This window comes from Oncorhynchus mykiss, chromosome 10 (assembly GCF_057628025.1).
Source record: "Oncorhynchus mykiss isolate SJ-2025 chromosome 10, ASM5762802v1, whole genome shotgun sequence".
NCBI lineage: Eukaryota > Metazoa > Chordata > Actinopteri > Salmoniformes > Salmonidae > Oncorhynchus > Oncorhynchus mykiss.
The window spans coordinates 86,757,448-86,783,591 of NC_143031.1; the positions used below are offsets into that span (position 1 = coordinate 86,757,448).

A 26,144-nucleotide genomic window follows, 5' to 3' on the forward strand; every position below is an offset into this window, starting at 1 on the left:
CCAGCCAGAGGTCCAGTCATCATTATTACCAGTCAGAGGTCCAGTCATCATTATTACCAGTCAGAGGTCCAGTCATCATTATTACCAGTCAGAGGTCCAGTCATCATTATTACCAGTCAGAGGTCCAGTCATCATTATTACCAGTCAGAGGTTCAGTCATCATTATTACCAGTCAGAGGTTCAGTCATCATTATTACCAGTCAGAGGTTCAGTCATCATTATTACCAGCCAGTCAGAGGTTCAGTCATCATTATTACCAGCCAGAGGGGCAGTCATCACTATTACCAGTCAGAGGTTCAGTCATCATTATTACCAGCCAGAGGTCCAGTCATCATTATTACCAGTCAGAGGTCCAGTCATCATTATTACCAGTCAGAGGTCCAGTCATCATTATTACCAGTCAGAGGTCCAGTCATCATTATTACCAATCAGAGGTTCAGTCATCATTATTACCAGCCAGAGGTCCAGTCATCATTATTACCAGCCAGAGGTCCAGTCATCATTATTACCAGCCAGAGGTCCAGTCATCATTATTACCAATCAGAGGTCCAGTCATCATTATTACCAGTCAGAGGGGCAGTCATCATTATTACCAGTCAGAGGTTCAGTCATCATTATTACCAGCCAGAGGTCCAGTCGTCATTATTACCAGTCAGAGGTTCAGTCAACATTATTACCAGCCAGAGGTCCAGTCATCATTATTACCAGCCAGAGGTTCAGTCATCATTATTACCTGACTCAATGACCATTAAATGGCCCAGAGGTCCAGTCATCATTATTACCAGTCAGAGGTTCAGTCATCATTATTACCAGCCAGAGGTCCAGTCATCATTATTACCAGTCAGAGGTTCAGTCATCATTATTACCAGCCAGAGGTCCAGTCATCATTATTACCAGTCAGAGGTTCAGTCATCATTATTACCAGCCAGAGGTCCAGTCATCATTATTACCAGTCAGAGGTCCAGTCATCATTATTACCAGTCAGAGGTTCAGTCATCATTATTACCAGTCAGAGGTTCAGTCATCATTATTACCAGCCAGAGGTTCAGTCATCATTATTACCAGTCAGAGGTTCAGTCATCATTATTACCAGCCAGAGGTTCAGTCATCATTATTACCAGTCAGAGGTTCAGTCATCATTATTACCAGCCAGAGGTTCAGTCATCATTATTACCAGCCAGAGGTCCAGTCGTCATTATTACCAGTCAGAGGTTCAGTCATCATTATTACCAGTCAGAGGTCCAGTCATCATTATTACCAGTCAGAGGGGCAGTCATCATTATTACCAGTCAGAGGTCCAGTCATCATTATTACCAGTCAGAGGTCCAGTCATCATTATTACCAGCCAGAGGTTCAGTCATCATTATTACCAGTCAGAGGTTCAGTCATCATTATTACCAGCCAGAGGTTCAGTCGTCATTATTACCAGTCAGAGGTCCAGTCATCATTATTACCAGTCAGAGGTTCAGTCATCATTATTACCAGCCAGAGGTCCAGTCATCATTATTACCTGACTCGATGACAGCACGCCTCTTTCTCTTTTTATCATTGTCCTTCTTCTTCTTCTTCTTCTCCACCTTGGGGCTGGTGATCTGGAACGCATCATCCTCATCATCATCCTCCTCACCACCATCATTATTATCATCATCATCCTCATCATCATCAGCTTCCTCACCACCATCATTATCATCATCACCACCATCATCATCATCATCCTCACCACCATCACCACCATCCACATCATCATCATCCTCATCCTGTTCACCACCATGGTCATTATAATCATAGTCATTGAAGTCGTGAGCGTAGCAGTGTGGTTGGGGTTAAGAAAGTGTAGAAATAGGTGGGATTTAGCACTTTGTGGCTATAGAAGCTAGCGCCGACCAGTTCACTGACTAGAGACTCTGGTTTATAATAAATACCTTGGTGGTCGACCAGTTCACTGACTAGAGACTCTGGTTTATATTAATACCTTGGTGGTCGACCAGTTCACTGACTAGAGACTCTGGTTTATAATAATACCTTGGTGGTCGACCAGTTCACTGACTAGAGACTCTGGTTTATATTAATACCTTGGTGGTAGACCAGTTCACTGACTAGAGACTCTGGTTTATAATAATACCTTGGTGGTCGACCAGTTCACTGACTAGAGACTCTGGTTTATATTAATAAATACCTTGGTGGTCGACCAGTTCACTGACTAGAGACTCTGGTTTATAATAATACCTTGGTGGTCGACCAGTTCACTGACTAGAGACTCTGGTTTATATTAATACCTTGGTGGTAGACCAGTTCACTGACTAGAGACTCTGGTTTATAATAATACCTTGGTGGTCGACCAGTTCACTGACTAGAGACTCTGGTTTATATTAATAAATACCTTGGTGGTCGACCAGTTCACTGACTAGAGACTCTGGTTTATATTAATACCTTGGTGGTAGACCAGTTCACTGACTAGAGACTCTGGTTTATAATAATACCTTGGTGGTCGACCAGTTCACTGACTAGAGACTCTGGTTTATAATAATACCTTGGTGGTAGACCAGTTCACTGACTAGAGACTCTGGTTTATAATAATACCTTGGTGGTCGACCAGTTCACTGACTAGAGACTCTGGTTTATAATAATACCTTGGTGGTCGACCAGTTCACTGACTAGAGACTCTGGTTTATAATAATAAATACCTTGGTGGTCGACCAGTTCACTGACTAGAGACTCTGGTTTATAATAAATACCTTGGTGGTCGACCAGTTCACTGACTAGAGACTCTGGTTTATATTAATACCTTGGTGACAGGTTTCTTCTTCTTCACTTCTTCGTCTGTTGAGACGGATTGCTTCTTCTTCTTCTTCGTGGATTCCTTCTCTGTGTTGAGGGTTCCATCCTGAGATGGTTTCTGTGCTGTGGGTTTGCTTGATACAAAGAACCGCCTGATGTCCTTAGAATGGAAGGGGGGGGGGGGGGGGGGGGGGGGGGGGAGAGTAAATGAGTCCACTGAGCCTAATTGACACCCTATTCCCTATATAATGCACTACAGGGCTCTGGTTAAAAGTAAATAGTGCACTGTATAGGAATACGGTGTAATTTGGGATTTATCCTAGACGTTAAATGACAGTTGATTTGAAGACATGCATTGCTACGTCACACATGAGCGATATGTTGCGTGGACAGATACAGTATCTAGCTCTGGTACAATCACATACTTAAACTTTACTTAACTAGGCAAATCAGTTAATTGACGGCCTACCCCGGACTACGGTGGGCAAAAACTGCGCGACCCTATGGGACTCCCAATCACGGCCGGATGTGATGCGGCCTGGATTCGAACCAGGGACTGCAGTTGCCTAAGAGAGCTGCGCCATTTCGGGAGCCCAATTTAGCTGCATGAGTTGCTGTAGTTCTAGTACCATCGCATATTTATCTTTGTGATCTGCCCATGTAAAAATGCCACTTGATGCCATAATTTTGTTGTCAGTATTGACAAGACGACTGTCGCTTTGCTGTTTGCCATGTAAACAACTGACTTTGCAAAGATAGTCAGCTTCATGCATTGTTTTCATTAGCATGATAGCTAGTGAGTTAGCTAGAAATCCTACTGAAACAACCAAATAGGGCAACTACGGGTTGGGATCTAGTTGGCTTAACTAGTTTACTCGGTACATTCGTGCGTCCTCTAAAACACTAACATGCGTCCTAACGTTAGCTGACATGCGTTTCTATGCAATACTGAATCACTTATCACTTGTGTTGTTGCTGTTGTCAGGGAATGAGTTGTTGATTTGGACCTACGATGCATAGACGCCGTGACTTACCATAATCCACGACAAAATAAAATAGTTTTTCTTATTGATCGTGACGAGACTAGTTTACACTAGCAGCTCCTTTAAAAAAATAACAAATCCTCCTTGGCGCGAAGTGTGATCAGAGCGGAAGAGGAAGTGGAAGAGGGAGGCCCATGTCGGGGGAAAACGTGTCTCCTTCCAGCAGGTGGCGTTTTAGTCGTTGTTTCACCCATCAGGCATCAAGTCGTTTTTAATGTGTGGACGTCAATAAGAGTGTCGAATTTAATCAACAACAACAAACAAAATGGTTGATTTGTTACGTGACGTTTCTTTTTTTAATTATATAATGTAAGTTTAAGTTGTTACGAATGTACCGGTATAAGTAGGACACGTCACATCCCGGCAACTTTGAGAATAAACACTTTATATATCGGAGATGTTTATTTAATTTATTTCACCTTTATGTAACCAGGTAGGCCAGTTGAGAACAAGTTCTCATTTATAACTGCGACCCTGACCAAGATAAAGCACAGCAGTGCGACACATCTACCGGAGATGTTTATGCATATCTATAGCAGGAGGCTACTAGTAGCACAGGATCTCTCCACATGTTCATCCTGAGACACTCTGATAGTATGTTTCATATTGATCCGGGTGATATGGGACCCTGATTTAACGTTCATTGTTCATGTGTTTATCTTTCACGGAAGATTCTTTATCCATAAAATGAAGAGAACAAACCCTTTGCTTCACATTCTCTCTTAAATAATTTAAATATTATTTAGAAATGATCAGTAAATGTAATAACAAAATAGCCATCCACACCGTAAAAGTATTTAACAAATTGAAAATTATTCTTGATGTTAGGTTTATGTACTCTTGTTTGTATATATATATATATATTTTTTTTTTAATTGTTGTGTTCATAATTAATATATATATATTTAAATCGCATCTCTCCACATTGAAAACAGGCGGTTTCGTGTATTCATTACGCCGATTCTGTTGCATAAAGTTGATTAAACGGAAGCAAATGGAACGAAACGGGGAGGAACCCACCCTGCATTTGTCCAATAGAAAACTCTCGTTCTGATCGGTTTGCTTCCGTTTGGTTATTTAAAGGGAAAACGGTGCAAATCAAATATGATCGGTCACATACACACATATTTATCAGATGTTATTGCGGGTGTAGTGAAATGCTTGGGTCTTAAACTGTTTTCGTAATGAATACGACCCGGAAGCTACGCCTCAATGTGTTTCATTGATGAGGACACAGCCAGCACAGTTTATAAAGACGAGAATTCTTATTCTAGCTCAGGTAAACTGCTCTAAAACTTTATTTAATTCATATGGCCTTTTTACAACGTTTGCACGCGTGTCTACACACCCCTTTTGACGCAGGTACAAAGCTGTGTGTTAAGATAATTTTTTCTTCAAAATATTTTTCGATTTTGTATTTTATGTAATAACGAGGGAAGTCTATGTTAGCTGTGTAAATGTTGTATGTGCGAATGTGAACGGTCCGAACGACTCAGACGTTGACAACTATAGACAGACCTGCAGTTTGAAGACCTGCCACCACTCTCACCTCTTTCCCACGAGCAGGAAAGGACCGTGACGACCAGAGATATCCTATTACCCAGAAACACACACACACACACGTACCTACCAGTCCCTGTTCTAAGGTGACACTGAGACTTGAACACTGATGGGATCCTTGTATTGTTTTCACAGGATTCTTACTTTTGGTCAGCTTTCGAAAACACTTTGCAGATCTTTCTGACACACGACTAATATCCAAACGCTCTGTAACATTGCAGCCCTCTGAACAGACCCATTTTTTTTTTTACAGCTTCAGACTTTAGTTCCTGTAATATCCTGAGCTTTTCTCACATCTCCTAGATAAAGAGGGCAGACAACCTTATAGTAAAACATATATATATTCAATGTATTTCTATGGGCTACGGTAGTAAAGGCCAATGTCTCAAATGAATAGGTTCCCAAAACAAGACATTTGAGTAGTTAAATTATCCTTGGTATGACTTTCTTAAAACAATTACATGTTGTTTTAGACCCCCCCCCCCCCCCCCCCCCAAAAGTCTTAAAAGACTCCATATTAATTTTTATCAGGACAGTTATTTTATTTTACCAGTTAAGAACAAATTCTAGGGTCGTTATCCACGTAGAAGTGGAAACCGATAACTAACTTGACTGTTGTTATAGACAGGGGTGCAGTTGTCGCTAAGACTCTGATCTGGGGTCAGTTATTCATCTCTCACACTAACGGTTAAGATGAGGGGAAGCTGGTCCTAGAAGTGTACCTCAGGGGAAAGTTCCCCCCCCCCCCCAGAGCGTTCGATTGGTCTGATATTACCTGTTAGAATGCACTATAACATGTCAGCCAATAGGAACCAGAGGCGGGATTTGTGGGTGTAACAATAGAATTCTAAATTCAGTATTTCCTGCTGCATTCACACCCAAGTGGGATGTTGGAATTTACCAGTTTGTGAAGGCATAAATAACAGCTGGATGCCTTCACCTGACTTGAACGGTTTTAACAAACTGTGTCAAAATCCATCTGCTTTGTAAACAAAGTGTTAAAAATAACAAAACGTTTTTCATGTTGCATTTTATCTGCCCTAAAAAAGCAGGTTAAGGTCAGAGGTCACCATGTGGGAGAAGCGAGCGCTCAGGATGATAGCTTCCCCCACTAGTAGATTACCAGTTGGGAGGGCCCTTCTAGTGGATTTCTCCCAGTCGTATGTGGTAAATTCCCACATGGCTATGAACTAAGCATAAGTCATTTAATGTGATCTGTTTGGTGCGACACCCAAAATGGGTTGACTAACAGGAAGAAGATAAATGACCTGCTTGGTTTAAACTACATGAACCAGCCAATAGGAACCACAAAGACAGGATGTGGGGTGTCGTTGAAAAAAAGGGGAGGGATTTTATTGGTCAATAGTGAGTTCCAGAGATGCATCTGATTGGGTTATTCATCCGTCTGTTCCGCCACAGCGGTCTCTTCTCACTGACGTAGATCCAGGAACTTCCTGATGTCCTTCTTGACCATGGTGACTTGTTGGATCAGAGTGGCTGGAGGAGAGAACAAGAGGGGAGGAGAGAGAGAGAGAACAAGAGGAGAGGAGAGAGACAACAAGAGGGGAGGAGAGAGAGAGAGAGAACAAGAGGAGAGGAGAGAGAGAACAAGAGGAAGGAGAGAGAGAACAAGAGGAAGGAGAGAGAGAACAAGAGGAAGGAGAGAGAGAACAAGAGGAAGGAGAGAGAGAACAAGAGGGAAGGAGAGAGAGAACAAGAGGGAAGGAGAGACAGAGAGAACAAGAGGAAGGAGAGAGAGAACAAGAGGAAGGAGAGAGAGAACAAGAGGAAGGAGAGAGAGAACAAGAGGAAGGAGAGAGAGAACAAGAGGAAGGAGAGAGAGAACAAGAGGAAGGAGAGAGAGAACAAGAGGAAGGAGAGAGAGAACAAGAGGAAGGAGAGAGAGAACAAGAGGAAGGAGAGAGAGAACAAGAGGAAGGAGAGAGAGAATAAGAGGAAGGAGAGAGAGAATAAGAGGAAGGAGAGAGAGAACAAGAGGAAGGAGAGAGAGAACAAGAGGAAGGAGAGAGAGAACAAGAGGAAGGAGAGAGAGAACAAGAGGAAGGAGAGAGAGAACAAGAGGAAGGAGAGAGAGAACAAGAGGAAGGAGAGAGAGAACAAGAGGAAGGAGAGAGAGAACAAGAGGAAGGAGAGAGAGAACAAGAGGAAGGAGAGAGAGAACAAGAGGAAGGAGAGAGAGAACAAGAGGAAGGAGAGAGAGAATAAGAGGAAGGAGAGAGAGAATAAGAGGAAGGAGAGAGAGAACAACTTAAGAGTAAAAAAACAAAATGGGGCACGAGGTTCAGTTCAAACTTCAGGTCTCTAATACGGCCCATAACGCAGGTTACAGGCGTATCATTTCTCTAACGTTGGTTAAAGCCTTGCATGTCAGAAAGATTATAGCATAAAACAAGGGTTTTTCAAAGTGCAGCATTACAACATGCATTGACTGACACGGTGTGGACATCAGACAGACAGACTCTGGGTAATTCTAACCTCTAATCCTCTTTCTGGACCACCGTTCCCTTCTCAGACACGTAGATTCCGTCCAGGAACTTCCTGATATCCTTGTTTTTGACCGTGGTGGCTTGCTGGATGAGAGCGGCTGGAAGAGAGGAGAGAGAGGCTGGGGTGGTGAGCAGGGTACGACAGCTTGGAGGGTCACAAAAGGTCAATATACACGCAACTAGTTAGAGATAGGAGAGGGGAGGATGGGAGAGAGGGGACAGACAGCATCACTACCACTCGGAATTGAGAGAGAGAGACACAATCCGGTTATAGAAGGAGAAAAGGCTATACACCTAAGAATCTAGAATCCCAGACACAACATTCTAGAATCCCAGACACAACATTCTAGAACCCCAGTCACAACATTCTAGAATCCCACAGTGATGCTGTAAGAGGTAAATAGAGGGAGAAGAGGCATCATTACAGATGTATTCATAGAATAAACACTAAGAACATCAGACAGGGAGAGAGAACAGAGGGGGTATCTGGGTAATAATATACAGGGTATGAAGGAAACACCAGGACATCAGACTGGGAGAGAGAACAGAGGGGGTATCTGGGTAATAATACACAGGGTCTGAAGGAAACACCAGGACATCAGACCGGGAGAGAGAACAGAGGGGGTATCTGGGTAATAATACACAGGGTCTGAAGGAAACACCAGGACATCAGACTGGGAGAGAGAACAGAGGGGGTATCTGGGTAATAATACACAGGGTCTGAAGGAAACACCAGGACATCAGACTGGGAGAGAGAACAGAGGGGGTAGCTGGGTAATTATACACAGGGACAGGTCTGGCGGTGGCTAGTGTCTGGGTCTGTCTGTGAAGGAAACACTACGACTGGGGGGGGGGGGGGTCGCCTCACCAGAGTTAGACACCAGCTCAATATCGTTTCCCTCCAGAATCAACTCATCCTTCTGGGCTGCAGACACGGCACAGGACACACCTGAGAGAGAGAGACAGGGAGACAGACAGAGAGACAAGACAGAGAGACGAGACAGACAGAGGGAGAGAGGGACAGAGAGAGGAGACCGTCAGCCAGGCATCTCTGCATTGGAAATGGCCACACATCCTGAAGCTAGAGCTTGTAAATGCTCCAGGCTTCTACAGAGGATTCCTCTACAGGTAGTTAGGTTATAACCGCGAGAACCATCCGAAAAGATGAATCAAAACAGCATTTCAATCCATTGAGTAGCCCGTTTATTCATAGCGCCTCCAGCTCAAAGTGGTGTGCTGCTCTGAAACCTGCCTACCGTTGTCTATATGCACTAGACTGGCCAATGGGAAGTGCTCGTTAAACACTGGTTTAAAAATAACTGGTGGCCCTGTCACCCCCCCCCCCCCAGACTCACCCTGTCTCGCCCCCCACCCGTCCCAGACTCGCCCCCCCACCCCCCCAGACTCACCCTGTCTCGCCCCCCACCCGTCCCAGACTCGCCCCCCCACCCCCCCAGACTCACCCTGTCTCACCCCCCCCCCCCCAGACTCACCCCCCCCCCCAGACTCACCCCCCCACCCAGGTCCCAGACTCGCCCCCCACCCCCCCAGACTCTTCCTCGCCCCCCCCCCCAGACTCTTCCTCGCCCCCCCCCACCCCCCCCCAGACTCTTCCTCCCCCCCCCCAGACTCTCTCCCCACCCCCCCCAGACTCTTCCTCCCCCCCAGACTCTTCCTCCCCCCCCAGACTCTCCCCCCCAGACTCTTCCTCGCCCCCCCCAGACTCTTCCCCCCCAGACTCTTCCTCGCCCCCCCCAGACTCTTCCTCCCCCCCCGACTCTCCCCCCCCCCCCGACTCTCCCCCCCAGACTCTTCCCCCCCCCAGACTCTCCCCCCCCCCGACTCTCCCCCCCCCCCCGACTCTCCCCCCCAGACTCTTCCTCGCCCCCCCCCCCCCCAGACTCTCCCCCCCAGACTCTTCCTCGCCCCCCCCCCCCCCAGACTCCCCCCCCCCCAGACTCTTCCTCGCCCCCCCCCAACCCCCCCCAGACTCTTCCTCCCCCCCAGACTCTTCCTCCCCCCCCCCACCCCCCCCACCCCCTTCCTCCCCCCCCAGACTCTTCCTCCCCCCCCAGACTCTTCCTCCCCCCCCCCACCCCCCCCACCCCCTTCCTCCCCCCCCAGACTCTTCCTCCCCCCCCCAGACTCTTCCTCGCCCCCCCCAGACTCTTCCTCGCCCCCCCAGACTCTTCCTCCCCCCCCAGACTCACCCTGTCTCATGCGAACCCGACGGATGTATTTCTCCCCCAGGAAGTTCCTGATCTCCACCAGAGCTCCACTCTCCTGCATCACAACGTTGATGGGGAAATGGGCGTACACCGAGCGCATCTTATAGCGGAAACCCTGGAGAGAGGAGAGAGAGGGTTAAAAGAACGAAGAGAGGGGTGCTAGAACAGAGAGAGGGGTCCTAGAACAGAGAGACGGATTTATCAGCTGGTCTGGAGTCAGTGTCTCGTACAGCAACAAACAGTCAGGGTATTTATCAGCTGGTCTGGAGTCAGTGTCTCTGGTACAGCAACAAGCAGTCAGCTGGTCTGGAGTCAGTGTCACTCACCATGGTAACTAACAGTAGGGTCAACACTCACCATGGTGACTAACAGTAGGGTCAACACTCACCATGGTGACTAACAGTAGGGTCAACACTCACCATGGTAACTAACAGTAGGGTCAACACTCACCATGGTAACTAACAGTAAGGTCAACACTCACCATGGTAACTAACAGTAGGGTCAACTCTCACCATGGTAACTAACAGTAGGGGCAACACTCACCATGGTAACTAACAGTAGGGTCAACTCTCACCATGGTGACTAACAGTAGGGTCAACACTCACCATGGTGACTAACAGTAGGGTCAACACTCACCATGGTGACTAACAGTAGGGTCAACACTCACCATGGTAACTAACAGTAGGGTCAACACTCACCATGGTAACTAACAGTAGGGGCAACACTCACCATGGTAACTAACAGTAGGGTCAACTCTCACCATGGTGACTAACAGTAGGGTCAACACTCACCATGGTAACTAACAGTTGGGTCAACACTCACCATGGTAACTAACAGTAGGGCCAACAGAAACAGGTCAACACTCACCATGGTAACTAACAGTAGGGTCAACACTCACCATGGTAACTAACAGTAGGGTCAACACTCACCATGGTAACTAACAGTAGGGCCAACAGAGACAGGTCAACACTCACCATGGTAACTAACAGTAGGGTCAACACTCACCATGGTAACTAACAGTAGGGTCAACACTCACCATGGTGACTAACAGTAGGGTCAACACTCACCATGGTAACTAACAGTAGGGTCAACACTCACCATGGTAACTAACAGTAGGGTCAACACTCACCATGGTAACTAACAGTAGGGTCAACACTCACCATGGTAACTAACAGTAGGGTCAACTCTCACCATGGTGACTAACAGTAGGGTCAACACTCACCATGGTAACTAACAGCAGGGTCAACTCTCACCATGGCGACTAACAGTAGGGTCAACACTCACCATGGTAACTAACAGTAGGGCCAACAGAAACAGGTCAACACTCACCATGGTAACTAACAGTAGGGTCAACACTCACCATGGTAACTAACAGTAGGGCCAACACTCACCATGGTGACTAACAGTAGGGCCAACAGAGACAGGTCAACACTCACCATGGTAACTAACAGTAGGGCCAACAGAGACAGGTCAACACTCACCATGGTAACTAACAGTAGGGTCAACACTCACCATGGTAACTAACAGTAGGGTCAACACTCACCATGTTAACTAACAGTAGGGTCAACACTCACCATGGTAACTAACAGTAGGGTCAACACTCACCATGGTAACTAACAGTAGGGTCAACACTCACCATGTTAACTAACAGTAGGGTCAACACTCACCATGGTAACTAACAGTAGGGCCAACACTCACCATGGTGACTAACAGTAGGGTCAACACTCACCATGGTGACTAACAGTAGGGTCAACACTCACCATGGTAACTAACAGTAGGGCCAACAGAAACAGGTCAACACTCACCATGGTAACTAACAGTAGGGTCAACACTCACCATGGTAACTAACAGTAGGGCCAACAGAAACAGGTCAACACTCACCATGGTGACTAACAGTAGGGTCAACACTCACCATGGTGACTAACAGTAGGGTCAACACCTCACCATGGTGTCTAACAGTAGGGTCAACACCTCACCATGGTAACTAACAACACTCACCATGGTAACTAACAGTAGGGTCAACACTCACCATGGTAACTAACAGTAGGGTCAACACTCACCATGGTAACTAACAACACTCACCATGGTGACTAACAGTAGGGTCAACACTCACCATGGTGACTAACAGTAGGGTCAACACCTCACCATGGTAACTAACAGTAGGGCCAACACTCACCATGGTAACTAACAGTAGGGTCAACACTCACCATGGTAACTAACAGTAGGGTCAACACCTCACCATGGTAACTAACAGTAGGGTCAACACTCACCATGGTGACTCCCTTGATCATGTTCTGGACGTGACTGCAGATGGTCCTGACTGTGGCCAGCTCCTTCCTGTTGCCCCACCATTTATCCACACGCAGCTGGAACACAGAGAGGGGAGAGATGTTTCTGTACAGCACTTTTGAGATATCAGCCGATGTACAGAGGAGAGACACACACCTGATGTAAGGAGGGGCTTTATAAATACATTTGATTTGATTTACCAGCAGAACTTTTCAGTTAGCAACGCTTCACGACACCATTAAATCAGTTAATTCCAGGGAGAGAAAAGCAACGATCAGCTGAAGAAGGTTCCCTTCTGTGTCCCCACATGATTGGATCAGCCCAAAGTTACCAGGTTGGTAGCTAGCCAATGAGGTAACAGGACGTAACAAAAAAATGTAAACAAAATGGTCAACGACAGGGATTTATGAATGCATGATGGGAATTCACTATAGGAAGATTTAAAACGTTAAAATCAGCAGGTAATGTGTGGCTGGCAGAATCAGGGGTTGAGTAACTTGAAGGGACATGTGTGTTGGACGTCATGCCTCCTGGTGTGTCTGCACCCTAAAAACACACAAATCTCAGGAAACTGTTGCTTATCGAAACATCTGTTGTGTTTTTATTTAACTAGGCAAGTCAGTTAAGAATGTTTATTTATTTATTTTGGCCTGCAGATCTGTACCTTGTCAGCTCGGGGGTTTGAACTTGCAACCTTCCGGTTACTAGTCCAACGCTCTAACCACTAGGCTACCCTGCCATAAACAACAGGATGGCATTAATACCTCTCACTATATACCATTTACTCAGTTCTTTTCCCTGCTTAGCGACAGGGCGGCCCAGCGACAGGGCGGCCCAGCGACAGGGCGGCCCAGCGACAGGGCAGCCCAGCGACAGGGCGGCCTAGCGACAGGGCAGCCCAGCGACAGGGCAGCCCAGCGACAGGGCAGCCTTTCCCACCACATATTAGGTCCCATCTTCTGACCCTTAGGTTTCCCACCACATATTAGGTCCCATCTTCTGACCCGACTTACAAAGCAAGACGTTTATTTTTTTGCTGTAGTTTTGGTGCAACCGTGACGCTAACGGGAATCGCCGGGACACTCACTTGTTTCTCTAGAGGCGCTCTCTGAAACAACGATACAGCCAAGCCTCGTCATTACAACAGTTATCTGGGAGACCCCCCCCCCCCCCCTTTAGAGCCCTGGGCATGATGAGTACCAGTGCATTAAAGTGTAGGATGAAGCCCATCACCAAGTACTTTCTATAGACGAGCCTCCATACCTTTTTGTGCGTCTTCCCCAACAGGCTGAGTTCCAGGTTGATGTGGTTGAACTCCCTGCGAAGAACCCCCCGGGGTCCCTTGACGATGACGGTCCGTCCCTTCAGCCTCACCTCGACTGGGGGGGGGGGGGGGGGGGGCACGGCAGAGACGACAGGGGTCAGACACACACACAGAGAACCAGTAACGAGCTAGACAATCTTAACCACGCCACTAGAATATATGGCATTAAAACCCAACTATAGTCAGGCTAAAATGCTGGATTGATGAAGACAGGCACCAGCGATGCCTCTTGAGGATGCCAGCCAGAGACAGACTACAGCAACTTAGTGGAATGGCATTCAGTTAGTGTAGTCCCTTTCTGGGGGGCTGAACCAATAACTCACTAGGCAACATAGGTAAACATTTGACTCTATAGTCTGGTTAAAAAAAACTATTCCTTGATTAGTCCATAGATAGATTCCACGGTTATCAACATGTTGGATGGTTCAGTAAATGAACAGCGGATTTGTTGGAGTTAAACTTACCACCGTCGGGGATATCCACAGTCTGGTTACTGAGAATGGTCTTCATTCTGGGGTTGGACAGAGAGTCAAGTTAGGTGGAGTTGACGATTACAATACATTATATTACCCAACTAACGTTACGGAGCGGACTGGGGATTTCAGGACGAGTTTTAACTTTAGTTAAATAACGTCAGGCAGGTATCTAACATCATGTGTGTGTGTTTACACGGCTGTCATATTTAGGTAACTCGTTGTTGATAACGTCATACAATACGTAACCCGGTACAGCCAGTTGACTGTCCAAATGAAACCCTTAACGTTAAACGTTAATTAAAAGAGGCAGAAGGAAACTAGTCAACTATAACAGACAGGCATGCAACTAACCAGTCAGATAGCGAGTCATGAACACTGTCCCCCCTCTCCCTCCTCCCAATGGCAAACAACTTTTATAACCTACACATGTAATTAAAGCGGTCTGAAACAATGCGACCATGTACATACAAGACAAACGTTATATGTTACACACGTTGAGCATTATTCACGTTGCCCTGGCTACTAAAAAGACGGATAGGCAGGCATAGGGGGGCGACTGCGGCCTAGGATAGAGGGGTGGGTGGCAAAACAAACTATATATAGTTATAGCGACTGGTTTTGGGGGTGGAAATAACAAATGCGAAACGTCAATATACATATAGCAAATTCGTAAAGGTGAAAAATTACGCGTTTTAGATATCGAGGAACACAGATGGAGTTTGATTTTCAGCGATAGAAACGTTATCCACCATTTCTTACCTCGCCGGTAGTAGAGGAAAGGACGAAGGAAAGACGTCAGCACGCAATTGTAGTCTTCGTACGTGCTTACGCCATCACGGCGCTACGCGTTGATCAGACGTAACTAAACAATTGATGATGATGGATGCAAAACACTGCGATATATTGATAAATTATACGTCTTTGGTCCCCAGGGGGGAAAAAAAACATCGCATTTAGAATAAATCTGTATATAAAAAGAATCGAGATCAATTGATTAATTAAGTAGCGGACGAAATCATTTCTTATTTTCTAAGTTTTATTTTAATACCAGGCCTAAGTACTCGATCCCAGAGAAATGTTTTGTCAATGACAGACGCTAGCAAATGTTAGTTAAAGTCATGGCTTTGGTCAAACAAAGTTATTTTATTGCGGGTCGTTTCTCCAGCAACCACCGGTGGTTGAATCCCAAATGCAACCAACATGTAAGTACATCTACTTGACCGATAATCACTGAAATGTCTCTCTTTGTTTTATACAACGTTTATACTAGCTAACTAAGTATGGCTAATGCTAACATAAGTAGCTGATTAGATCCTCCTTGGCCGCTGGCCTCGGGTTACTGATTTAGCAGAGGCATCATGTGTAGCTAGATAATATCCGGTCCGTGTGTAGGTGTACGCCGTCAGCGGACTGACCACAGCGGCCAGGTCATCCCAGACACAGAAGGACCGCAAGAAGGAGCTGTCCGATGACGGGCCCGGCCTCCAGGACTTTATATCCGGGGAGCTGTCTGAGAAGAACAACTGGGAGGAGTACAGGGGTAACCTGAAGAGACAGAAGGGAGAGAGGTGGGGGGAATAGAGGTTCCTTTGTATATGATGCTTCCTTTATATATGACGCTTCCTAAACGGTACACTATTCCCTATGTAGTGCACTACTTTTGACTCTGACCCCATGGGGCTCTGGTGGATGGAACGGGACCTATGTGTGTACCTAAACAATTTGTCTGTACTACCTATTCCCTATATACAGGTTATTTTAATGTCACCTTTTGTTTATCTAGGCAAGTCGGTTAAGAACAAATTCTTATTTACAATGACGGCCTACCAAAAGGCCTCCCAGGGGGGCTGGGATTAAAAATAAAATGTAAAAATAGGACAAAACACACAACGACAAGAGAGACACCACTACATAAAGAGAGACCGAAGACAATATAGCATGGCAGCAACACAGCATGGCAGCAACACAGCATGGCAGCAACACAGCATGGCAGCAACACAGCATGGCAGCAACACAGCATGGCAGCAACACATGACACAGCATGGCAGCAACACAACATACAGCATGGCAGCAACACATGACAGCAACACAGCTAGGCAGCAACACAACATGGCAGCAACACAGCATGGCAGCAACACTGCATGGCGGCAACACATGACACAGCATGGCAGCAACACAACATGGCAGCAACACATGACACAGCATGGCAGCAACACAACATGGCGGCAACACATGACACAGCATGGCAGCAACACAACATGGCAGCAACACAACATGGCAGCAACACAGCATGGCAGCAACACATGACACAGCATGGCAGCAACACATGACACAGCATGGCAGCAACAAGATTGAATACAGGGTTGCAAAATGATCCCAGATTTCCCAGAAATCCTGGTTGGAGGACTCCATATGTCCTGCTCATCTCATCTCATCTCTTCCAAGTGGGATTTCTATAAAACCTGGGAATGTTAGGGAACGCTTCTAGAATGTTGCAACTCTAAACTCAACTCTAAGCCCCGCCTTATCTCAGCTCACTGGTCACCATAGCAGCACCCACCCGTAGCACGCGCTCCAGCAGGAATATCTCACTGGTCACTCCCCAAAGCCAATTCCTCCTTTGGCCGCCTTTCCTTCCAGTTCTCTGCTGCCGATGACTGGAACGAACTGCAAAAATCACTGAAGTCGGAGACTCACATCTCCCTCACTAGCTTTAAGCACCAGCTGTCAGAGGAACTCACAGATCACTGCACCTGTACATAGCCCATCTGTTAACAGCCCATCTATCTACCTCATCCCCATACTGGTATTTATTTATCTTGCTCCTTTGCACCCCAGTGTCTCTACCTGCACATCAATCATTCCAGTGTTTAATTGCTATATTGTAATTACTTTGCCACTATTGGCCTATTTATTGCCTTTACCTCCCTTATCTTACTACATTTGCACACACTGTACATAGACTGTTTCCTATTGTGTTATTGACTGTATGTTTGTTTATTCCGTGTGTAATAAAACTCTTGAGTCCGTTGAACACAGGACCGTGTCCGTCCACTAACCAATGTCTGGGTGACTGTTGTGATAGGCTGAGACTTCCCCCGTGGCTGAAGACTGAGATTCCTATTGGCAAGAACTACAACAAGCTGAAGAACACACTGAGAGACCTCAACCTGCACACGGTGAGTTGGGGTGTGTGTGTGGGTGTGTGTGTGTGTGTGTGTGTGTGTGTGTGTGTGTGTGTGTGTGTGTGTCATGCAAACCCAATCAAAACTAGAGACCCTTTTCAAGTATGTTTCGTTCTCGTGTTTTCATGTTGTTTAGGTGTGTGAGGAGGCCAGGTGTCCTAACATTGGGGAGTGTTGGGGAGGAGGGGAACATGGTACGGCTACAGCTACCATCATGGTGAGTTTACTAGGAGACCAGGTGTCCTAACGTTGGGGAGTGTTGGGGAGGAGGGGAACATGGTACGGCCACAGCAACCATCATGGTGAGTTTACTAGGAGACCAGGTGTCCTAACGTTGGGGAGTGTTGGGGAGGAGGGGAATATGGTACGGCTACAGCTACCATCATGGTGAGTTTACTAGGAGACCAGGTGTCCTAACGTTGGGGAGTGTTGGGGAGGAGGGGAACATGGTACGGCTACAGCAACCATCATGGTGAGTTTACTACTCACATATTGACTTGTATATCTGACAACTCAACCACACGTACTGACATACGCATGTCTCGCTCTCTCTCTCTCTCTCTCTCTCTCTCTGCCTCTCTCTCTCTCTCGCTCTCTGTCTCTCTCTCTCTGTAGTTGATGGGGGACACATGTACCCGTGGCTGTAGGTTCTGTTCTGTGAAGACCGCTCGTCAGCCCTCTCCCCTGGACCCAGATGAGCCCTATAACACAGCCAAGGCCATCGCTGCCTGGGGACTGGACTATGTGGTTCTGACCTCTGTGGACAGAGACGGTAGTAACTCAGACATCTCCTTCTGTTTCTCTCCCTTTTTATATACAGTGGGGCAAAAAAGTATTTAGTCAGCCACCAATTGTGCAAGTTCTCCCACTTAAAAAGATGAGAGAGGCCTGTAATTTTCATCATAGGTACACTTCAACTATGACAGACAAAATGAGAAAAAAAAATCCAGAAAATCACATTGTAGGATTTTTAATGAATTTATTTGCAAATTATGGTGGAAAATAAGTGGCCAAACCCCGACGACGCTGGGCTAATTGAGCGCCGCCCTACGTGACTCCCAATCACAGCCGGTTGTGATACAGCCTGTATTCGAACCAGGGTCTGTAGTGACGCCTCTAGCACTGAGATGCAGTGCCTTAGACCGCTGTGATACAGCCTGGAATCGAACCAGGGTGTCTGTAGTGACGCCTCTAGCACTGAGACGCAGTGCCTTAGACCGCTGCGCCACTCGGGAGCCGTGACTCAAATATCTCTTTTCGTTCTCTGTTGTCTTGTTCCATTAGTCTCCCCTCTCCAGGTCCACTTCCTGTTTATTTCTCCTAGACACAGGACAGCCATGGCATCCACCGTCCAATGTAACGCTTTCTCTGAACGTCTGCTGTTGATGTGAATCTTGTCTGCCTGAAGTCAGTGACCTTAACGACCTGCCTGTCGACTGATTGGTTAATGGGTCGTTGTGTTTGACAGATATCGCTGACGGAGGGGCGGAGCATTTTGCCAAGACCGTCTCCAACCTGAAGGAGAGGTACTCATCCATCATCCATCATCCATCATCCATCCTTTCAGCCATTAATTCATCCATCCATCCTTTCAGCTATTAATTAATTAATTCATCCATCATTCATCCTTTCAGCTATTAATTAATTAATTCATCCATCCATCCTTTCAGCCATTAATTAATTCATCCATCCATCCATCATTCATCCTTTCAGCTATTAATTAATTCATCCATCCATCCACCATCATTCATCCTTTCAGCCATTAATTAATCCATCCATCATTCATCCTTTCAGCCATTAATTAATCCATCCATCATTCATCCTTTCAGCCATTAATTAATCCATCCATCATTCATCCTTTCAGCCATTAATTAATCCATCCATCATTCATTCTTTCAGCCATTAATTCATCCATCCATCCATCCATTCATCCTTTCAGCCATTAATTCATCCATCCTTTCAGCCATTAATTCATCCATCCATCCATTCATCCTTTCAGCCATTAATTAATCCATCCATCCTTTCAGCCATTAATTAATCCATCCATCCATCCATTCATTCATCCTTTCAGCCATTAATTCATCCATCCTTTCAGCCATTAATTCATCCATCCATTCATCCTTTCAGCCATTAATTCATCCATCCTTTCAGCCATTAATTCATCCATCCATCCATTCATCCTTTCAGCCATTAATTCATCCATCCATCCTTTCAGCCATTAATTAATTCATCCATCCATCCATTCAGCTATTAATTCATTAATTAATCCATCCATCATCCTTTCATTCATCCATCCATCCGTCTATCTGTCTGTCCAGTCTGTATATGACTGACTTATTAAACCCCTTTGTCTTCTGACTAAATGTTGTTGTCTCATCCAGGAAGTCCCAGATCATGGTGGAATGTCTGACCCCTGATTTCAACCACTTTGTCTTCTGACTAAATGTTGTTGTCTCATCCAGGAAGTCCCAGATCATGGTGGAATGTCTGACCCCTGATTTCAACCACTTTGTCTTCTGACTAAATGTTGTTGTCTCATCCAGGAAGTCCCAGATCACGGTGGAATGTCTGACCCCTGATTTCAACCACTTTGTCTTCTGACTAAATGTTGTTGTCTCATCCAGGAACTCCCAGATCATGGTGGAATGTCTGACCCCTGATTTCAACCACTTTGTCTTCTGACTAAATGTTGTTGTCTCATCCAGGAACTCCCAGATCATGGTGGAATGTCTGACCCCTGATTTCAACCACTTTGTCTTCTGACTAAATGTTGTTGTCTCATCCAGGAACTCCCAGATCATGGTGGAATGTCTGACCCCTGATTTCAACCACTTTGTCTTCTGACTAAATGTTGTTGTCTCATCCAGGAACTCCCAGATCATGGTGGAATGTCTGACCCCTGATTTCAACCACTTTGTCTTCTGACTAAATGTTGTTGTCTCATCCAGGAACTCCCAGATCATGGTGGAATGTCTGACCCCTGATTTCAACCACTTTGTCTTCTGACTAAATGTTGTTGTCTCATCCAGGAAGTCCCAGATCATGGTGGAATGTCTGACCCCTGATTTCAACCACTTTGTCTTCTGACTAAATGTTGTTGTCTCATCCAGGAAGTCCCAGATCACGGTGGAATGTCTGACCCCTGATTTCAACCACTTTGTCTTCTGACTAAATGTTGTTGTCTCATCCAGGAACTCCCAGATCATGGTGGAATGTCTGACCCCTGATTTCAACCACTTTGTCTTCTGACTAAATGTTGTTGTCTCATCCAGGAACTCCCAGATCATGGTGGAATGTCTGACCCCTGATTTCAACCACTTTGTCTTCTGACTAAATGTTGTTGTCTCATCCAGGAACTCCCAGATCATGGTGGAATGTCTGACCCCTGATTTCAACCACTTTGTCTTCTGACTAAATGTTGTTGTCTCATCCAGGAACTCCCAGATCATGGTGGAATGTCTGACCCCTGATTTCAACCACTTTGTCTTCTGACTAAATGTTGTTGTCTCATCCAGGAACTCCCAGATCATGGTGGAATGTCTGACCCCTGATTTCAACCACTTTGTCTTCTGACTAAATGTTGTTGTCTCATCCAGGAACTCCCAGATCATGGTGGAATGTCTGACCCCTGATTTCAACCACTTTGTCTTCTGACTAAATGTTGTTGTCTCATCCAGGAACTCCCAGATCATGGTGGAATGTCTGACCCCTGATTTCAACCACTTTGTCTTCTGACTAAATGTTGTTGTCTCATCCAGGAACTCCCAGATCATGGTGGAATGTCTGACCCCTGATTTCAACCACTTTGTCTTCTGACTAAATGTTGTTGTCTCATCCAGGAACTCCCAGATCATGGTGGAATGTCTGACCCCTGATTTCAACCACTTGGCCTTCTGACTAAATGTTGTTGTCTCATCCAGGAACTCCCAGATCATGGTGGAATGTCTGACCCCTGATTTCAACCACTTGGCCTTCTGACTAAATGTTGTCTCATCCAGGAACTCCCAGATCATGGTGGAATGTCTGAACCCTGATTTCAACCACTTTGTCTTCTGACTAAATGTTGTTGTCTCATCCAGGAACTCCCAGATCATGGTGGAATGTCTGACCCCTGATTTCAACCACTTGGCCTTCTGACTAAATGTTGTTGTCTCATCCAGGAACTCCCAGATCATGGTGGAATGTCTGACCCCTGATTTCAACCACTTGGCCTTCTGACTAAATGTTGTTGTCTCATCCAGGAACTCCCAGATCATGGTGGAATGTCTGACCCCTGATTTCAACCACTTGGCCTTCTGACTAAATGTTGTTGTCTCATCCAGGAACTCCCAGATCATGGTGGAATGTCTGACCCCTGATTTCCGAGGAGATCTGGCGGCGGTGGAGAAGATCGCCCAATCAGGGCTGGACGTTTACGCCCACAATGTGGAGACCGTCCGCGAGCTGCAGAGGTACGGGCCCTGACCCTTACGTGACCCTATACCCTATACAGGGGACTACGTTTGACTCGGGCCCATAGGGAACAGGGGGGTCGTTAGGGGACGCAGACTGTAAAGCATGGCTACACTGTTAGGACCCTGGTCAATATACCTCCACCTGTCTGTCTGGTCTCAGAATAACTATACCTGTCTGTCTGTCTGGTCTCAGAATAACTATACCTGTCTGTCTGGTCTCAGAATAACTATACCTGTCTGTCTGTCTACCTGTCTGTCTGGTCTCAGAATAACTATACCTGTCTGTCTGGTCTCATAATAACTATACCTGTCTGTCTGTCTGTCTACCTGTCTGTCTGGTCTCAGAATAACTATACCTGTCTGTCTGGTCTCAGAATAACTATACCTGTCTGTCTGTCTGTCTACCTGTCTGTCTGGTCTCATAATAACTATACCTGTCTGTCTGGTCTCAGAATAACTACCTGTCTGTCTGGTCTCAGAATAACTCTACCTGTCTGTCTGGTCCATCAAGTTATTTCTCCTCGTCTGTCTGTCTGTCTGTCTGTCTGTCTGGTCCATCAGGCTATTTCTCAGCAGCTTCTCTCTCTCCCTGACCTGCTCCACTGTGAACCCAATGAAAGGAAACACCTTCAGCTGTAGCCTGGGTTCCAGTCTGTTTCTCCCTGACCTGCTCCACTGTGAACCCAATGAAAGGAAACCGCTTCAGCTGTAGCCTGGGTTCCAGTCTGTTTCTCCCTGACCTTCAGCTGTAGCCTGGGTTCCAGTCTGTTTCTCCCTGACCTGCTCCACTGTGAACCCAATGAAAGGAAACCGCTTCAGCTGTAGCCTGGGTTCCAGTCTGTTTCTCCCTGACCTGCTCCACTGTGAACCCAATGAAAGGAAACAGCTTCAGCTGTAGCCTGGGTTCCAGTCTGTTTCTCCCTGACCTTTAGCTGTAGCCTGGGTTCCAGGCTGTTTCTCCCATCATTCCAGTGCTCGTCTTGACACCGAGTACAAGGAGTGGAATGTTAACACAACAGGTTCTGGATTCCAGGCTACTTCTATTTTTCTTCATGGATTCCCCAGTGAACCATATGTTTCCCCCCCATGGTGCAGTACACTTCCTGTCCACCAGGTAGGGGGAAGGAGATGGTGAATTTGCTGTGAAGGAACTGTCTTTGTTAAGAGGTTGTAATACCGACTCTGACCAGCAGGTGGCAGCAAAACGCCCCCGTTTTTTAAAATAGAAACTTGACTGTTGTACCACGTCTATCCTAGACAATAACCTTCATATAATGGACTCTGGTCCAACTTAGTGCACTTAATAGGGAATAGGGTGCACTTCATAGGGAATAGGGTGCGCTTCATAGGGAATAGGGTGCACTTCATAGGGAATAGGGATGCAGTTCAAATGAAGTGCACTTCATAGGGAATAGGGTGCACTTCATAGGGAATAGGGATGCAGTTCAAATGAAGTGCACTTCATAGGGAATAGGGTGCACTTCATAGGGAATAGGGATGCAGTTCAAATGAAGTGCACCTCATAGGGAATAGGGTGCACTTCATAGGGAATAGGGTGCACTTCATAGGGAATAGGGTGCACTTCATAGGGAATAGGGTGCACTTCATAGGGAATAGGGCACCATTTGGGACTGGATTCAAAGGTTTTTGCAGTTCACCTGAATACAGATCGGCACCAGAGGAACCGTCGAGGCTGAATATATTGTCCGTAACTTACTGACAGAAAAGAAATCATTTATATTTTCTTTTCATGACCTTTTGACCCCACAGACACGTCCGTGATCCGCGGGCGAACATCGACCAATCCCTGAATGTCCTGCGTCACGCCAAGGCCGTCAGACCAGACATTCTCACCAAGACCTCCATCATGTTGGGTCTCGGAGAGACGGACCGGCAGATCTATAACACACTGACTGGTACACACACACACACACACACACACGTCTGGGAGAGACGGACCGACAGATTTATTACACATTGACCGGTACACACACACACACACACACACACACACACACACGTCTGGGAGAGACGAACAGATATTATATATTTGTAACCAGTAACGGTGTTGTTGTTGTTGTTGTTGTTGACAGAGCTGAGAGAGGCAGGAGTGGATTGTCTAACACTGGGACAGTACATGCAGCCCACCAAACGCCACCTCAAGGTACAGCGTGCACACACACACACACACACACACACAGAGCCAACCACCCAGGCAGCAGGATTTCAGTTCAGAATAACCGTGTGTGTGTGTGTGTGTGTGTGTGTGTGTGTGTGCAGGTGGAGGAGTATGTAACTCCTGAGAGGTTTGGCCACTGGGAGGAGGTGGGGAAGGAGATGGGATTCGTCTACACAGCCAGCGGACCCTTAGTGCGCTCCTCATACAAAGCAGGTGAGACACGGATACACACACAGACACGGAGACACACACAAGGAGACACACACAGACACGGAGACATAAATATGGATACTACTAATCAGAGTAGATTCATTCACCTCCTTATAAATAAAAACTCTGATTAACTCACTCCACCCTCTCCACTCCTCTCATTCTCCACTCCTCTCATTCACCACTCCTATCATTCTCCACTCCTATCATTCTCCACTCCTATCATTCTCCACCCCTATCATTCTCCACCCCTATCATTCTCCACCCCTATCATTCTCCACTCCTCTCATTCTCCACTCCTCTCATTCTCCACTCCTCTCATTCTCCACTCCTCTCATTCACCACTCCTATCATTCTCCACCCCTATCATTCTCCACCCCTATCATTCTCCACCCCTATCATTCTCCACCCCTATCATTCTCCACCCCTATCATTCTCCACTCCTCTCATTCTCCACTCCTCTCATTCACCACTCCTATCATTCTCCACTCCTATCATTCTCCACCCCTATCATTCTCCACCCCTATCATTCTCCACCCCTATCATTCTCCACCCCTATCATTCTCCACTCCTCTCATTCTCCACTCCTCTCATTCACCACTCCTATCATTCTCCACCCCTATCATTCTCCACCCCTATCATTCTCCACCCCTATCATTCTCCACCCCTATCATTCTCCACCCCTATCATTCACCACTCCTATCATTCTCCACTCCTATCATTCTCCACCCCTCTCATTCTCCACCCCTCTCATTCTCCACCCCTCTCATTCTCCACTCCTCTCATTCTCCACTCCTCTCATTATCCACTCCTCTCATTCTCCACTCCTCTCCACCCCTCTCATTCTCCACTCCTCTCCACCCCTCTCATTCTCCTCTCTTCTCATTCGCCACTCCTCTCATTCGCCACTCCTCTCATTCTCCACTCCTCTCATTCTCCACTCCACTCCTCTCATTCTCCACTCCTCTCCACCCCTCTCATTCTCCACTCCTCTCATTCTCCACCCCTCTCATTCTCCACCCCTCTCATTCTCCACCCCTCATTCTCCACCCCTCTCATTCTCCACTCCTCTCATTCTCCACTCCTCTCATTCTCCACTCCTCTCATTCTCCACACCACTCCTCTCATTCTCCACCCCTCTCATTCTCCACTCCTCTCATTCTCCACCCCTCTCATGCTCCACCCCTCTCATGCTCCACCCCTCTCATGCTCCACCCCTCTCATGCTCCACCCCTCTCATGCTCCACCCCTCTCATGCTCCACCCCTCTCATGCTCCACCCCTCTTTCTCCACCCCTCTCATGCTCCACCCCTCTCATGCTCCACCCCTCTCATGCTCCACCCCTCTCATGCTCCACTCCTCTCATTCTCCACACCACTCCTCTCATTCTCCACCCCTCTCGTTCTCCACCCCTCTCGTTCTCCACTCCTCTCATTCTCCACTCCTCTCATTCTCCACTCCTCTCATTCTCCACTCCTCTCATTCTCCACTCCTCTCATTCTCCACTCCTCTCATTCTCCACTCCTCTCATTCTCCACTCCTCTCATTCTCCACTCCTCTCATTCTCCACTCCTCTCATTCTCCACCCCTCTCATTCTCCTCTCCTCCTTCTCCACCCCTCTCATTCTCCACTCCTCTCCACTCCTCTCATTCTCCACTCCTCTCATTCTCCTCTCCTCTCTCTCAGGTGAGTTCTTCCTGAAGAATCTGTTAGAGAAGAGGAAGGCAGCGGCAGAATAGCCTGATCACCTGGACTCACCTTTACCTGAGTCCTGACGTCTCCTCCTTTCAGATTCCTCTCTCCCTCCATAAAGCTACTCTAGATACACTGTATTACAATATAATATACTACAACAGCTACAATATAAAGTTCTCCAATCCAGAATATGAGCTACTACAGGACTCTGTTCA

General features: G+C 46.6%; 3 protein-coding genes and 1 long non-coding RNA gene across 13 annotated transcripts in view; 1 reads left to right on the top strand and 3 right to left on the bottom strand.

Annotated features, from left to right (window-relative positions):
* LOC110511546 (replication factor C subunit 1) overlaps window positions 1-4,060 on the bottom strand; it is a 44,699-nt gene extending 40,639 nt beyond the window's left edge. Inside the window, exons 1-3 of one of the 2 annotated variants that reach the window (XM_090188339.1) lie at window positions 3,813-4,060; window positions 2,786-2,938; window positions 1,511-1,592 (exon numbers count right to left, since the gene is read on the bottom strand). In XM_090188339.1, the coding sequence (XP_090044465.1) occupies window positions 1,511-1,592; window positions 2,786-2,938; window positions 3,813-3,815 (238 nt within the window). In that variant the 5' untranslated portion in view covers window positions 3,816-4,060. The remainder of the gene's footprint in view (window positions 1-1,510; window positions 1,593-2,785; window positions 2,939-3,812) is intronic. The other variant, XM_090188340.1, reaches the window with a different exon arrangement.
* A 1,838-nt stretch (window positions 4,061-5,898) lies between these two features.
* LOC149980673 (large ribosomal subunit protein uL6) lies at window positions 5,899-15,712 on the bottom strand. 4 transcript variants are annotated; one of them, XM_090188349.1, is made up of 8 exons: window positions 15,621-15,712; window positions 14,194-14,240; window positions 13,669-13,784; window positions 12,387-12,482; window positions 10,099-10,231; window positions 8,757-8,837; window positions 7,878-7,986; window positions 5,899-6,878 (listed from the first exon to the last, which is right to left on the bottom strand). In XM_090188349.1, the coding sequence occupies exons 2-7, from the start codon at window positions 14,237-14,239 to the stop codon at window positions 7,880-7,882; spliced, it is 579 nt and encodes a 192-aa protein (XP_090044475.1). In that variant the 5' UTR covers window position 14,240; window positions 15,621-15,712; the 3' UTR covers window positions 5,899-6,878; window positions 7,878-7,879. The 4 variants fall into 4 exon arrangements, with proteins under 4 accessions (XP_090044475.1, XP_090044473.1, XP_090044476.1 ...); XM_090188347.1 differs by lacking the exon at window positions 15,621-15,712 and adding an exon at window positions 14,965-15,066; XM_090188350.1 differs by lacking the exon at window positions 15,621-15,712 and adding an exon at window positions 14,699-14,973.
* Window positions 15,056-26,132, top strand: LOC110512972 (lipoyl synthase, mitochondrial). Of its 5 annotated transcripts, none has more exons than XM_090188344.1 (12): window positions 15,273-15,407; window positions 15,598-15,773; window positions 17,291-17,384; window positions 17,527-17,543; window positions 17,629-17,692; window positions 18,006-18,162; window positions 18,859-18,916; window positions 21,713-21,841; window positions 23,615-23,760; window positions 23,938-24,008; window positions 24,125-24,236; window positions 25,921-26,132. In XM_090188344.1, the coding sequence occupies exons 1-12, from the start codon at window positions 15,309-15,311 to the stop codon at window positions 25,971-25,973; spliced, it is 1,176 nt and encodes a 391-aa protein (XP_090044470.1). In that variant the 5' UTR covers window positions 15,273-15,308; the 3' UTR covers window positions 25,974-26,132. The 5 variants fall into 5 exon arrangements, with proteins under 5 accessions (XP_090044468.1, XP_090044470.1, XP_090044469.1 ...); XM_090188343.1 differs by lacking the exon at window positions 17,629-17,692 and adding an exon at window positions 17,799-17,862; XM_090188342.1 differs by lacking the exon at window positions 17,629-17,692 and having other exon boundaries at window positions 15,056-15,407; window positions 17,527-17,607.
* Window positions 22,091-22,360, bottom strand: LOC149980674 (uncharacterized). 2 transcript variants are annotated; one of them, XR_016483997.1, is made up of 3 exons: window positions 22,306-22,360; window positions 22,172-22,229; window positions 22,091-22,122 (listed from the first exon to the last, which is right to left on the bottom strand). It is a non-coding gene; the product is annotated as an uncharacterized LOC149980674 (long non-coding RNA). The 2 variants fall into 2 exon arrangements; XR_016483996.1 differs by having other exon boundaries at window positions 22,107-22,122; window positions 22,279-22,348.
* Window positions 26,133-26,144: the final 12 nt, after the last annotated feature.